The sequence below is a fragment of the Caretta caretta genome, chromosome 27, assembly GCF_965140235.1.
Source record: "Caretta caretta isolate rCarCar2 chromosome 27, rCarCar1.hap1, whole genome shotgun sequence".
NCBI classification, from domain to species: Eukaryota; Metazoa; Chordata; order Testudines; family Cheloniidae; genus Caretta; species Caretta caretta.
Window position 1 is genome coordinate 13,137,388 of NC_134232.1, and position 12,691 is coordinate 13,150,078.

The window sequence follows — 12,691 nt, forward strand, 5'->3', positions numbered from 1 at the left end:
GCTGTACCAAGTCATACGCCTTACAGAAGTCTAAGTATATTACATCAACACTATTACCTTTATCAAGTAAATCTGTTATCTCATCAAAATATATTAAGTTAGTCTGACAGGATCTATTACCCACAAAGGCACATTGACTGGCATTAATTCTTTATTAATCGAGTCCCATAGAAGTTGGGCCATTATCTTTCCTAGGATCAATGTCAGACTGACAGGCCTCTAATTACTCAGGTCATCCCATTTACCCTTTTTAACTAGAGGCACAACATTCGCTTTCTTCCCGTCTTCTGGAACTTCCTCAGTGTCCCAAGAGTTATTGAAAATCAACATTAATGGTCCAGCAAGCTCCTCAGCCAGCTCTTTTAAAAGTCTTGTATACAAGTTATCTGGACCTGCTGATTTAAAAATATCTAACTTTGAAATATTTATTTGCTTTAGCAAGCTAAAGTAGTGGTAGCTCATGTAGAGAGGTTTTAGCTTAGTAACTCTTGAAAGGAAAGTGTGTTCTTCTAAAAACAATTGTCTGCCGGGACTTTCCTTTCATTGGCGAGTCTGCGTGTTACAATTGTTAGTTACTGTTCTGCACTCTCGCTCCCCGGAGAATTTCACTAGCTGCACAGGTGCAATGGTTTGCTGATATGCAAATGGCAATACAAATATAACCTTCCTCTGATGGAATGTCTCTATGTTAGCCTCATGACAGTACATGGGCCAGGAAAAGGAGAAAGAGAGTGATTCCCTTGAGGGCCTTGGTCTGATAACTTGTGAAGGTAAACTTCCTTCGCCAGGGTGCAGTTTGTCTGGTATGGACCCGCTCTTGCCAGTGTGGTAACATGCATCCTTTATGCTTGACTGAATTGTTTTACATAGGGCTTGAAGTCAATGGGAGCATTCTCGTAATTGCTACTCACTGTAAGGGCGGCATGGGCCCATGGTATTAGTGATTGTGTCCAGGCATTCTTTTTAACTAAGAACTAGCTTTTCCAAAGAGCTCAGCAAGTTGAGTGCTGAGCTTTTTTGAAAATGTGGTCCTTATTTGGGTGCCACAATGGGAGCTGGGCCAATTGCGGATGCTGAGCACTTGAAAATCTGGTCCTGTATGTGTAGTGATTTTTTTTTTTAATGTCTCCTAAATAGGGAATGATAACTGTTTGCACATCTATAGTGTCTTTCATCCAAGCAGCTCAACATGCTTTACAAACACTTAAGGGTCCAATCCTGTTTGCAATGAAGTCAATGGGAGTTTCATAATTAACTTCAGTGGAAACAGGCATAGCCTATATTTAAGCCTAGCAATTTACCTTGCTCGCCACACACCCCAGTGGGGTAGATATTATTATCTCCCTGTAACAGAGTGATAGGGAAGCAAGTTTTCCCAGGCCACATACAAATATAGCTTGAGAGGGAACTAATTTACAGTACATAAGCAGCTCAAACTACCTCCTTTGCTCACCTATAGATAATGGCCTTGATCCAAAGCCTACTGAAATAAATGGAAAGACTCCCATTGACTTCAATGGGCTTTTGACCAGGTCCTAAAAAAACAGAAGAGGCAAGCAACATAAATTTACTTGAAGTGAATAATGTTTTGGTGTCCAAGGGCCTTGAAATGTTCTGCTGCTAACTTCATTTGGAGGTGCTGAATGCTCCAGAACTGGAGGATTAAAGGACTTTGATCAGAGACTGCATGGCTCAAGGGGTTAGTGATAGGCTGGGAGACTTTTAGGGTTCCAGTTCAGATCTAGCCCAGGACATTAATGAGTGACCCAGTTACCATGTGATGACCATTCAGTAGCCCACATGGAATGAGTCTGGTGATCTTTGTATGGTTTGCAGTGTGTAGCTAGCTGAGTGTTTCACTAATTGGCCTTCTCACTGGCAGTCTCTGCAGAGAGACCAAAGACAGAACGTCTGTCACCACTAGCCCTGTTACCTTCTGCGAAATAGGGTAGAGACAGTCTTGCAAAAAGCATGAGCACATTAAAACATTCAAATGATGCGGTTTAATGCTGTGTACACTTTTTTAGGATTTTCATGCATTATAAAGCATGTTTGAACACTACAGGCAAAATGAGTTCTTCCATGTTCTATCACAATTACAGTATATCAAAAGATAAGGATCTCTCTGTCCTAACATCAACTCAACACCTTTATAAACCTTATGTTTATGCGTTTCTGGTTCCAGGCACATGAATATTTTTTTCCATTGTCAAAAGAATTATTTTTATTAAAAGAAAAGCCACAATGAAGATACATTAAAAATTAAAACAGAGTTTGCTTCTTAACATTTTGCTCACTGTTCTAAACCTGCCAGTACTGCTACATTTCAAAAACTGGAAATTATTTAGATAATTCTTTAAGGCTTAGTGTGAAAATTTCGCAGCAAAATGGGGAAACTATTTACAGTTGTTTAGGTTTTACTGGGTGGTGGGAAGGAAGTAGGTGACTCTAAAGAAGAAAATGCATTGACTTTTTCTTTTCTCTCTCTTCTGTTAAGCTGGTCCAGTTTATTGTGGTGAAAAGTGTCAAGAGGGAATGAAGTAAGTGTGAACAAGTGTGAAGTTGTTAAAACAGGTGCTAAAAAAGGGCCTGCTGGCTGTCCTAGTATTAGCTTGAAATGCTACTTCTTCCACAACTTGTTACTGAGGCTTCCCTCTAACTGATGTGCTCTAGAGCAGTGCTTCTCAAGCTATCTGATGGGGGGGACCGGCCATTTTTTTTTCCAATGCGCACGCAGACCGGCAGCCGGTCGGCGGACCACCACTTTCAGCAGCACTGCTCTAGAGAGTTAGGTGCAGCTCTAGTCTTTCAGAGACTCCTGGATACTTGAGCCTTCCACAGAACTCCCCAGGGGCATAGAAGACTAAAGTGTTTGTTCTTAAAGCACTTTTTAAAAAGAAGCTGGGAACTATGGGCTGACTGAAACCTTCACCCCACTGGTTTTTTGGTGCAGAAAGCACTAAAGGTAGCAGAAGTGACACAGTTCCACTTCCTGAGGTGGAGCAAGCCAAGGACTAGCTGTCATGGGGAACTCTACCCCATGTGCTCACCGCATAGTTCTATTCCACAGTGCCAGCAATACGGAAGGAAGGAAGGAAGGAGGCAGGGGCATGGCAGGCACAGTCTCCGACTAAATAATGGAGCTACCACTACAAGGATCTACAGGGCTAAACATCACACCCAGGAGCACCAGCTGTTACTACAGCCTTTCCCTGTAACTGTGGCAACAGATTAGCCACCCAACCACTCCACACTTCTGGATTAAGGGGGAGAGTAGTCCTTTCCATTTTAGGTATTTCTATACTGCCCCTCACTCTAGTAGCCAAGTGCTTCTAAAGGCCTGTGCAATGCCTGTTTAGGCTTTGCATGAAGAGTGTGAAGGTGAAAAGCCTTTGACCCTATAACAATGTAAAGTCACTTAAGGTCACCAGGCAGTATGTGTAGATAAATGGAATTTCTATTCTTCAAATCCACTGCTAACATTTACAGTGTACTTTATTTTCTACTGGCAAATCAACTAGTTCACAGGGAGCAAGAACCCCACTATCTCCAAGGCCAACCTGGCTTCAGTAACATAGAGCCAAAAGAATGGAGATTCTTAAAACACTGGGTGACAAAGTAAGGACCAGACTCTGCCTTCAGAAATATGCACATAAAAGTCCCAGAAAATTTGGTAGGAATTACTTGTGTATATCCCAGGGCAGAATTTGGCCTGTTATTCATCTTTATGTGCCTATCCTTGATTTGCTTGGAACGCAGGGAATGTGCAGTCTAAATCCAAAAGGTCAAACAAGGCTCCTTTTTTTTGTATATATATAATTTATACATCAACTACCAGTATATACTATACTGATATAGTTTTTCCACAATTAAAAGAGTAGCCTATATTATAGTTAAATCTCTACATTTAACAGAGTTATATTAAGAAACTATTTAACATTCTGTTAACCACAGCCATCAAGCTCATTCTTAAGGGTATAACACATAACCTGCATATTGACCATAAGTTTCATCACAATTTCTTGATTTATAAATATGAAATATGATAGATTAAAGCTTAGTAAGACAAAAATTCTCAACATTTGGAAGCTAGGGGCTGCCTATCTGAATTAATTTGTCTTAATTAAATACAAAAATTTATTCAACATATAGAGCATTATTATTACGTGTGTTTTGTAGCATCTAAAAGCACCAATCAGGGATCAAGGCCCCATAATGCTAGGCCTTTTACAAACACAGAATTGCATTACATCTATTTTTTATATCTGCTGAGACTTCTTTAGCAATTACAAATATTAGACATTCTTTTTGTAGGTCTGTCCTTCAAAAATTCAATAAAATATTAAACAAAAAATAAAATTTATTCCTTAATGATACAATACAATTTGAAAAACCATATCAATGTTTTGTATGTGTGCAATTTATCAGTTAGCACAACAAAGAATTGACTGAGACAGAGAAAACTGTTGATCAGGCTGCATTTCAGAAAAATGTCTATGCAAAATGTGTTTTCATACTGAAATCAACTGAACCAGCAGTGTTAAAATAGGCCAGTAGAACAAATTAGGCTAGCAACAGTTTGCAAAGGTTTTTCATTTTGCAGTTCAGGTAATTTTGCAAAGTCATCAATGGGTTTTTCAACTCTGGCGTTTGAACTCTTTGCAGCAGGGGCTGGCAAAATGTATCTTGCAAGCTAAATGTGACTCTCAGCAGCCAACGTTGTGATCCACCTTCTTTCTGATAAACAGACATGGCCAAAACAGACTACTTACTTCACCATGCAATCTTTCCTCTTGATCCAGTGGAAGGCTGCTGAGATCAAGATGGAGCACTGCAAGATGCGATCTTTAGTGTCTGTGAGCTACCCCTCCATATTAAAGATGAGGTAAGCGTCAATCTGCTCAATTTTATGCCAGTTAGGGGGCAAATCCTTTTAAATTAGGGGGCAGATCCAGATTTAAATGGAAAGCAGTGGTGCTCAGCACTTTGCAGGTGTGGGCCTTATGTACTCCTCAAGCTTCAGTGCCAATATGTGACCAACGCAGTCCTGGGCCCAAGTGGGAGTAGTCCCAAACACACACTCATGAAGTTAATGAGGATTTACATGTCAGATAAAAGGTACTCATTAAAATACACTGCTCATTGGGCCCAGAAAATGGCTATGAGCAATTTATTTTGGTGCAGTATATCTTAACAACACTTCTTTGCCTGAGTAGTGGTGAGAAAAGTCTGCCTACTAGGGGAAGATACTGTGAAACCTCTTTCAAAAAACTGTGAATGTAGCTCGAATTGAACTTTTCACAGGCGCAGTGGTTGATTGCTCACTTTATCTGGGAAATAATGGGTGGGTAGGTGGTTGAAGCCCTGCCTAGCTGAACAATGAGTGAAGAGTGGGAAAGTAAATTCTGGGCAAAGTAATCTTCAAGGATTCTATGGTGGAGTGAGAAAGAAGCTGGTGGTATTTGATGTAATATACATGCAGTTATTCAAGGTGTTTCCTGTGCTAATGACTAGGTAACACTTCACTATTTGTACTTTTTCTTATTAATCTTTCTAAATGATTTTGTTTAACCCTAATGAGAACCATTTTTTCTATGGTGTACATATATATTGATCATTTTTCCCATGAAAATACAGCCATCTTTGGAATGAAATGTAGAAACTGTTTATCAGCTCACAGTAATTTAGGACAGGAAATAAAGAAGAATACAGTATGTTTCTGCCCCACCGTTTTTAGGCAACCTCCTATTGTAAGAGACCAACTCCAAAGTATTTCCAAATATACTGAGCATGAACCTAATGTCCTATCTGATTTTACAGATCTTCTGTAAGTCAGGAGTAACTCAACTGAAGGGTTTTGTAGTAGTGCTGCGGCATGGGTGTGTTTGGGACGTAGGAGGGGCATCCACTCAGCTCACTAAAAATGTCCCTGGTAATCAGAAGTTTTCTACCACAAAGGGATTAATAAAAGTATTTTACAAATATGTATCTACAAATTGAACACAAATGGACAAAAATATCTTCCCCACTCTGCACAAAATATATATATAGACATACACTTAGCACTTATATAGTACTTTTCAACTTCATAGCATTTTACAAACATTAATTTTATTAATCTTCACACATACCCCTATCAGGCAGAGAAAATATTATCATTCCCTTTTTACACGAGGAAAATAAGTCAGGGAGAGGTGAAGTGATTTGTCCAAGATCACAGAGGGAGCCAGTGTTAGAATTCTGTATTTCCTTACACTCAGTCCTCTATTCAGAACACTAGCTCTCACTTTTGCTCCATGGAAAAAAGTAAAACATTACACAGCAGTTGACACAACACTGAAAAAGTACAAAATAAATGCTCAGACCAAATACCCACTGGATGAAAAAATCAAGCAAAACACATCTAACTCTACATTATATAAAAGATTTTAAAAAAATAAACATACACTCAGCAAAATTATCATATTCACATCTTCAGCACAATGACTAATAATACAGCTGCAGAACAATGATTAGATTAAAACTATTTTAAAAACTGGCTTCAAAGTAATCGCAAATACTCATTTTGCAAAACAGCACATTTCACTCCAAGGGATATCCCCATGTAAAACCAGAAAGTGTGATTGAATTGTCCGCTCCCACACATTCTTACATGAAGATTCTCACGGTAGCTACTGCAAATTTTTGCCAGGACACTATGATTCTACTTGGCAACGCTAAATCCAAAATATATTGAGTCAACTTCTATGCTCATCTGCACAACCACCTGGCCATCAGTGAAGTTACATGGGTGTAAATGAGGGTAGCATCTGATACAATAAATTTTGAGCCGAGCGTTCCTCTCACAAAGGTGTAACACCAGTGAGAGGAGACTCGGGACCTTTATTTTCACATTCAGTACACTGTCATTAGAAAATTGCTTTCTAAATCAAAAAGTTTTCTTGTTATTTGTTCTATATGTTATCGTCTCTGTTCTCTCCCTGAGTTATAGTAACCTCAAACTGCCCAATCCTGCAGCCCTTAGATAAGCAAAAATTCCATTTGCCTTAATGAGCATTTTGTCTGCCCATTGCTATTTTAGAGACTGCTCCTGCACCAGGTGAAGTCAGTGTGAGTTTTGCTGTTGATGTCAATGGGAGCAGAATCGGGTCTTGAGTCTCATTGCAATTTTGTTCTGTTAGAAAGACACATACTTGATCCATTAATGAAAAGCAGGATTTCCTCCAGAATTTAGGGGCAAGCCAACAAATGGTCTCAATGGGTATCCCAAAAGCGTACACAGTTACAAAAACTAAAACCCCAAATAGCTCACATGGCTTATTTTGGTATTACTGAGTAAGAGATGAGGTGGGGAGAGACTTTAAAGAAAGTGAACAGAGTGGAGTAAGCAAAAGCAAAGTGTGGTGAGACAACACACTTTTAAGACTTTGGGGGAAACATTTAAAAGTTATTTGATACAATCTCCCCAGATATGTGTTTTCTGTGTTTCAATAATTTGGCCATTTTAGGAATACCTCAGGAATTGAAACACTAACAGAAAGTGTCTCTTGTGTGTTATTGGCTGGAATACAGTGGTTCTGAAAGGGCAGTAAGGATGGACAATCTTTTGTGCTGAATTTCAACTTTTTTTATGAGAATTATCACATCAATATTTGACTTTGTATTTCACTCATAATACAGCTAGATGGCCATTTTGCTATTACTGGAAGCAAATGTTCTAACAAAAATACATGTTAAAATATTTAAAAACATCTTAAGTTGCTATAAATTTTCACAAACATAAAGTTCATACAAAATCTGTATCTGGCTATCTTTGGTATTTATATATCGTGCCAGTCACCACAGTATCTAGGCACAGATGCTACAGAACACTGCATTTTGAGTAACAAATAAAAAGCCCCATCAGTACTTTGCTACTACAAGGGACACTAACTCTTTTAGGATTAGCACAGAAAAATATTTAAGCAATTTTTTTAGTCAAATTTAAAAAACAAACAAATCTAAAACAGATCCTTTGGTCTCTTGGAAAATCAATCCTTTTACTTCAGGACCACTCTGTGCTCTCCTCGTGCTATATGTGAGGAGAATTCATATCTGTCTTGGCTTCTGTACCCACACATGTTGCATTCGAAAGGATCACGGAATCCGTGGCATCCCATATGAATGGTGAACATCACATAATCCAAAAACAAGACACGACAATGGTCACATCTGTAGACCCCGATGACATCACCTTCCTTATTGATAACCTTAAAGGCATCACGTGGGCATATGGTTGGTGGCTTGATTATGTCATATGGCCTTGGGAGCTCCTTCAAGGATTGGAGGCCATTGCGGACCTGGGAGGGGATCATTTGGTTTTGATGGTAGGTGTGATTCTGGCGCTCCTCATGGTTGCTATCAGTATCTGTGGAGTCTTGGCCACTGTTGTTTGGGGAAAGGCCTCTGTCAGAAGACAAACTTTTGTCTCTAAGATGGGCATGGCTCTTCTCTGTATCTTGTGGATTGCCATTTGACATTTCAGAGCGGGTGAGTGGTATGGGATACAAGCTGCTGATGACAGGGACCATCTCAGAAGTGGGAGCTGGTGGGGTTTGTACAAGCGGACGCAGTGCTTCTGCTCCAAGATAGCTGATCGCATTATTTATGGCCTGGTCCATCATACGTCCTTGCATCATTTCACTTTCCTTTTCATACAAGAAACTGGAATTGTAATTAATGTCAAAGCTATGTCGCTTCTCACCTACAAGAGAGGAAAGAAACTGAATTACTGAGTGGATTGTAAAAGTATTGAAACTCTAGGATCCTTTTCTAAATAGCAGTAGGCCCTGAGAAGGAAACAGATTTGAATTTAGCTATATGCTCTTTGGGGCAGGGATGCTGTTTATGTAAGTAAATTGACTTTTTGACGCACAACCCTATAGGAAATGGAGCAATAGAGAAGTTAGTTAAGCAACTTGCTGGCCAATCCATCACTGAGCTTGATGGTTCTGGGATTTAAGGAAAAGAGTAAAATTAGGAAAGCTCGTCAAGGATTCATTTCCTTCATCTTTACAGAAAATCATGTGAAAACTGATTCATGAAAAATAAAACAGGCAAAAAAGTCAATTAGTCAATAAACAAAATCCACAGCAGGTCCTTAAGGTTTAGAACATTCCCTCTAGCTCTTTGATCATCTCCTGAGAAATTGTACTCGTCTGTGACGGGGAGGGTAAACTGGCCACTGTCAGAAAACAGTATACTGGGCTAGATGAATCCGTGGTCTGACCCAGTATGGCTGTTCTTATATTCTTATACCATTCATTGATAGATATAGATATGGATTTTATATAAATATATGATGTATTCCCCCCTTTACTCATCTCTTTCTAAATTAAGTAGTTGGAAGGCCCCTTCAATAAGATTACATAGGCATAATTCTGGGACGACTGCACTTAAATCTTTTTACATTTCTTTGCATGGGAGCCCTCACTTAAACTTTCTTTTTGCAGCTCTTTTGTTCTTATTGGGCCTGATTCTTCATGATGTTACTTGGGTGTGAAACTGTAGAAGTACATTGGAGAATTACACCCATTGTATTTTAATACATTAAAATTAACAAGAATTTATGCATATTCCCAACCTAGACTGTGGCATAATATAGCTCCCCTTGGACTGGAATTGTTTCCTTTTAACTCTGTGAAGGATCTCGGATAATACAGTATTGAAAGCCATATAAGTAGAGATAATGTATTCTTTTGGAACATTACATTACATAGGGCTAGATTTTGACTATCTCTAATGCAGTCACACAGGGGAGCAAGCCCACCTCTGCCCTGACTATGTTAACGCTGCACACATTGTACTCAGCCAGGCATCAAGGGAATGGGGAGAGAGCAGAGGGGCTACACAACTGAAACGTTCCTCATACCCCTGCTAGCAAGGTATGGGACAAGGAAGGTTACTGTGGGTGGAGCCATGGCCCAAACCCTTTGTGTGCCAGGTGCAAGGAAGGAAGAAAGCTGCACTCCAAAAAAGACTGAAGTAACTCTTTTGTGGATGTCTAGAAATAAGTAACTGAATTCTGTGGTTTAAATGAAACTTATAATCTTTCATAGTTAAGAAAATGGACAAGCCTGAATGTTCACATGCAAGTGACTTGCAAACATCAGATCCACTAATCTTTGAGTTACGGTAACTTGAATAGTACAGATGTTTATCAGTCACCTGTAGACACTATGACTCAATGTATATGAAACTCACCAGGTTTCACTGCAAAGACAGCAAAACCAGAAGCTCACGTTTCTTTTATAAAACACTTTTATAAAAAAGGTTAGTGAACCACAAGAATGTAACTGCTTCCAACCCTCAGCAAAACTTGTGATCCAACTTCTATTCAGAGGGAACAACAATGGTATAACACATTTGAATGACTCATAATACCAGTTCTAGACAAATGAAAGGTTTAATCAAAACTGAAATAAAAAAATAACAAGAGCAAAAACATACAGAATCTTACTATGAAACTCCTGTTAAAAAGCTCAGCAGTCATTGAAATAAGACATGAAACAAATGTCCTGCCCTCTTGTGGTCATTAACGATCTGGCACTACTTTTCCCAACAGAGATGTGAGCCCTCAGGACCTGTTCAAATTCCCACTTAGTTAATTCCATTCTGCTTCCCTAAGATTCCATATGATAGTTCAGTTAGATAGAATATCCTACTTCACTCCCCTGACATAAACAGGGATGTCATGTGCTGTGCACCTTTAAAAAGCTTCCATATTCCACACCATAAACAGTGGTGAGTGAATGATTCCTACATGTATTTATCAGGTTATTAAGTTTGTTAAGCACTTTGGGATTAAAGGTGTTTCATATTAAATAATATAGTAAGTGGAATTATTATTAGATCTCATTATTGAAGGCACTAAATGTCAGAAAATTAATAAGTGTATATTCTTCCCTGCATTTACATCATACCAAATGATAACAAAACATTATAGGCAAACGGATGGAGTTCCACTGGTTTTGTTGTGTTCTAAGTCAGCAACCCTTTACTTAAAAGGAGACAAAAGGCAGCTCAAACTTTGCCTCATTAAGACAGCAACAAGACAGGGGTGAAAGAAAAGAAAAGTAGATTAGGAAAAGGCAAGAGAGCACGAGAGCAATGGAATAAAGTAAAGAAGATTAATTAGGGCATAAAGTAGTGATACAATTTTATTTATTGCAGCATTGTGGGACATTGCAAGAGATTACTGTGAGTTAAGTTGCTATTGCTCCCAAAGGAAGCACCAAAAAGTTACTGTGAAACACCAAATTAAGAACCAAGCCTGCATTCTCTTCTACTGTTGATTTACAAAGCTAGCTACTACACATTTTAAGAAACACCTTTCCCCAGTTTATCTTTTTCAACTCAGTGCAATGCAAAACTTTCCCCTTCAGAATTCACACGATCATATAATGCAAACACACAGCCAGTTGCTGCTCAGTGATGCTTACTCTACAGCAGTATGCAGATTTTTGTGACATGATGAGGTGTGGACACTGGAAAAAGGGAGTGAACCTGCTTCCTGTTGCTCTGCTAACCAAGGCAGGCCATTTTTCATTAGTTACTTCACACAGAGAGCTGGTGGTATTTGCTGAAGTTTCAGAACTGTACAAGCACATTTACCACTGGGGAGAAAGATATTTTTAATGCTGCTCTCAAAAAGAAGGTTTCAGAGGAACAGCCGTGTTAGTCTGTCTTCGCAAAAAGAACAGGAGGACTTGTGGCACCTTAGAGACTAACCCATTTATTTGAGCATGAGCTTTCGTGGGCTACAGCTCACTTCATCGGATGCATACTTCTCAAAAAGAAGTAGCACAAAATGAGCCATATGGGCAGCTGTGTAAACTGGCATAACTTAATTGATTTCAGTAGAGCTACTCTGATTTTCTATTATTAGAGCTACCCTGATATTCTATGATTCTATGATTTACACCAGCTGAGGATCTACCCCAATGTATATTCTATTCAAGAGATGAGGAAACACAAGCATAGTCACTACTGAGTGCAAGTTTAATTGAAAGGTGTGCCTACCAAGCTATATTCCTATTACTGGGTATCAGATCCACTTAACACACAACTAGAAAAAAATGGCTAACTGAAATGGTAATTACAAACTGCTAAATACTACAAGTTTGGTGCACAGAAGTACACATTAGAAATCCGGCAGGAAGATGGGGAGTGGAACATGGAAAACTTTTGCCTGAACAGCTGTTCTCCCAAAATCCATGGAAAGGCCAAAGGCAGAACCTCTGCAATAGGAGCCATGGGGAAAGGTCTCAGGTAAGTTTTAGGAGTCAGGGATATGGTTTGTTCATATATATTCATATTTGTCCTGGCAATTGAAACTGCACATACCCACACAAATTATTTACACCAGTGGTTCTCAACCTGCAGCCCAAACAGCACACAGCTGCGGCCCATCTCAGCTGTGTGCTAAAGGCCGCAGGCTCCAGGCTCCCAGCTGCCCTGCCACGCAGCGGGCTCCAGGCAGCTAGCTGCCACACGGCCCCGCATGGCGGGGCTTGGGGTCCGGGCAGCCAGCTGCTGCTCAGCCCCGCACAGCAGGTCCGGGGTCCTGGGGCCCCGCATGGCGGGCGTTGGGATCCCTGCCCAGCTCTCCACTCCTGGCCCCACTCTGTGGAGGTGTCTCTGGGCAGAGGGC

The 12,691-nt window shown here is 39.8% G+C and overlaps 2 protein-coding genes across 5 annotated transcripts in view; one reads left to right on the forward strand and one right to left on the reverse strand.

Moving 5' to 3' along the window:
• The first annotated feature begins 1,112 nt into the window (after positions 1–1,112).
• Positions 1,113–12,691, forward strand: part of ZPBP2 (zona pellucida binding protein 2) — a 77,492-nt gene continuing 65,913 nt past the window's right edge. For both annotated transcript variants that reach the window (XM_075123585.1, XM_075123584.1), the window contains exon 1: positions 1,113–4,885. The gene's annotated coding sequence lies outside the window, so the exon portion shown is untranslated. The remainder of the gene's footprint in view (positions 4,886–12,691) is intronic.
• The window catches only part of IKZF3 (IKAROS family zinc finger 3), a 49,909-nt gene continuing 43,307 nt past the window's right edge, over positions 6,090–12,691 (reverse strand). For all 3 annotated transcript variants that reach the window (XM_048830392.2, XM_075123583.1, XM_048830391.2), the window contains one exon: positions 6,090–8,743. In XM_048830392.2, coding sequence (XP_048686349.1) covers positions 8,040–8,743 — 704 coding nt within the window. In that variant the 3' untranslated portion in view covers positions 6,090–8,039. The remainder of the gene's footprint in view (positions 8,744–12,691) is intronic.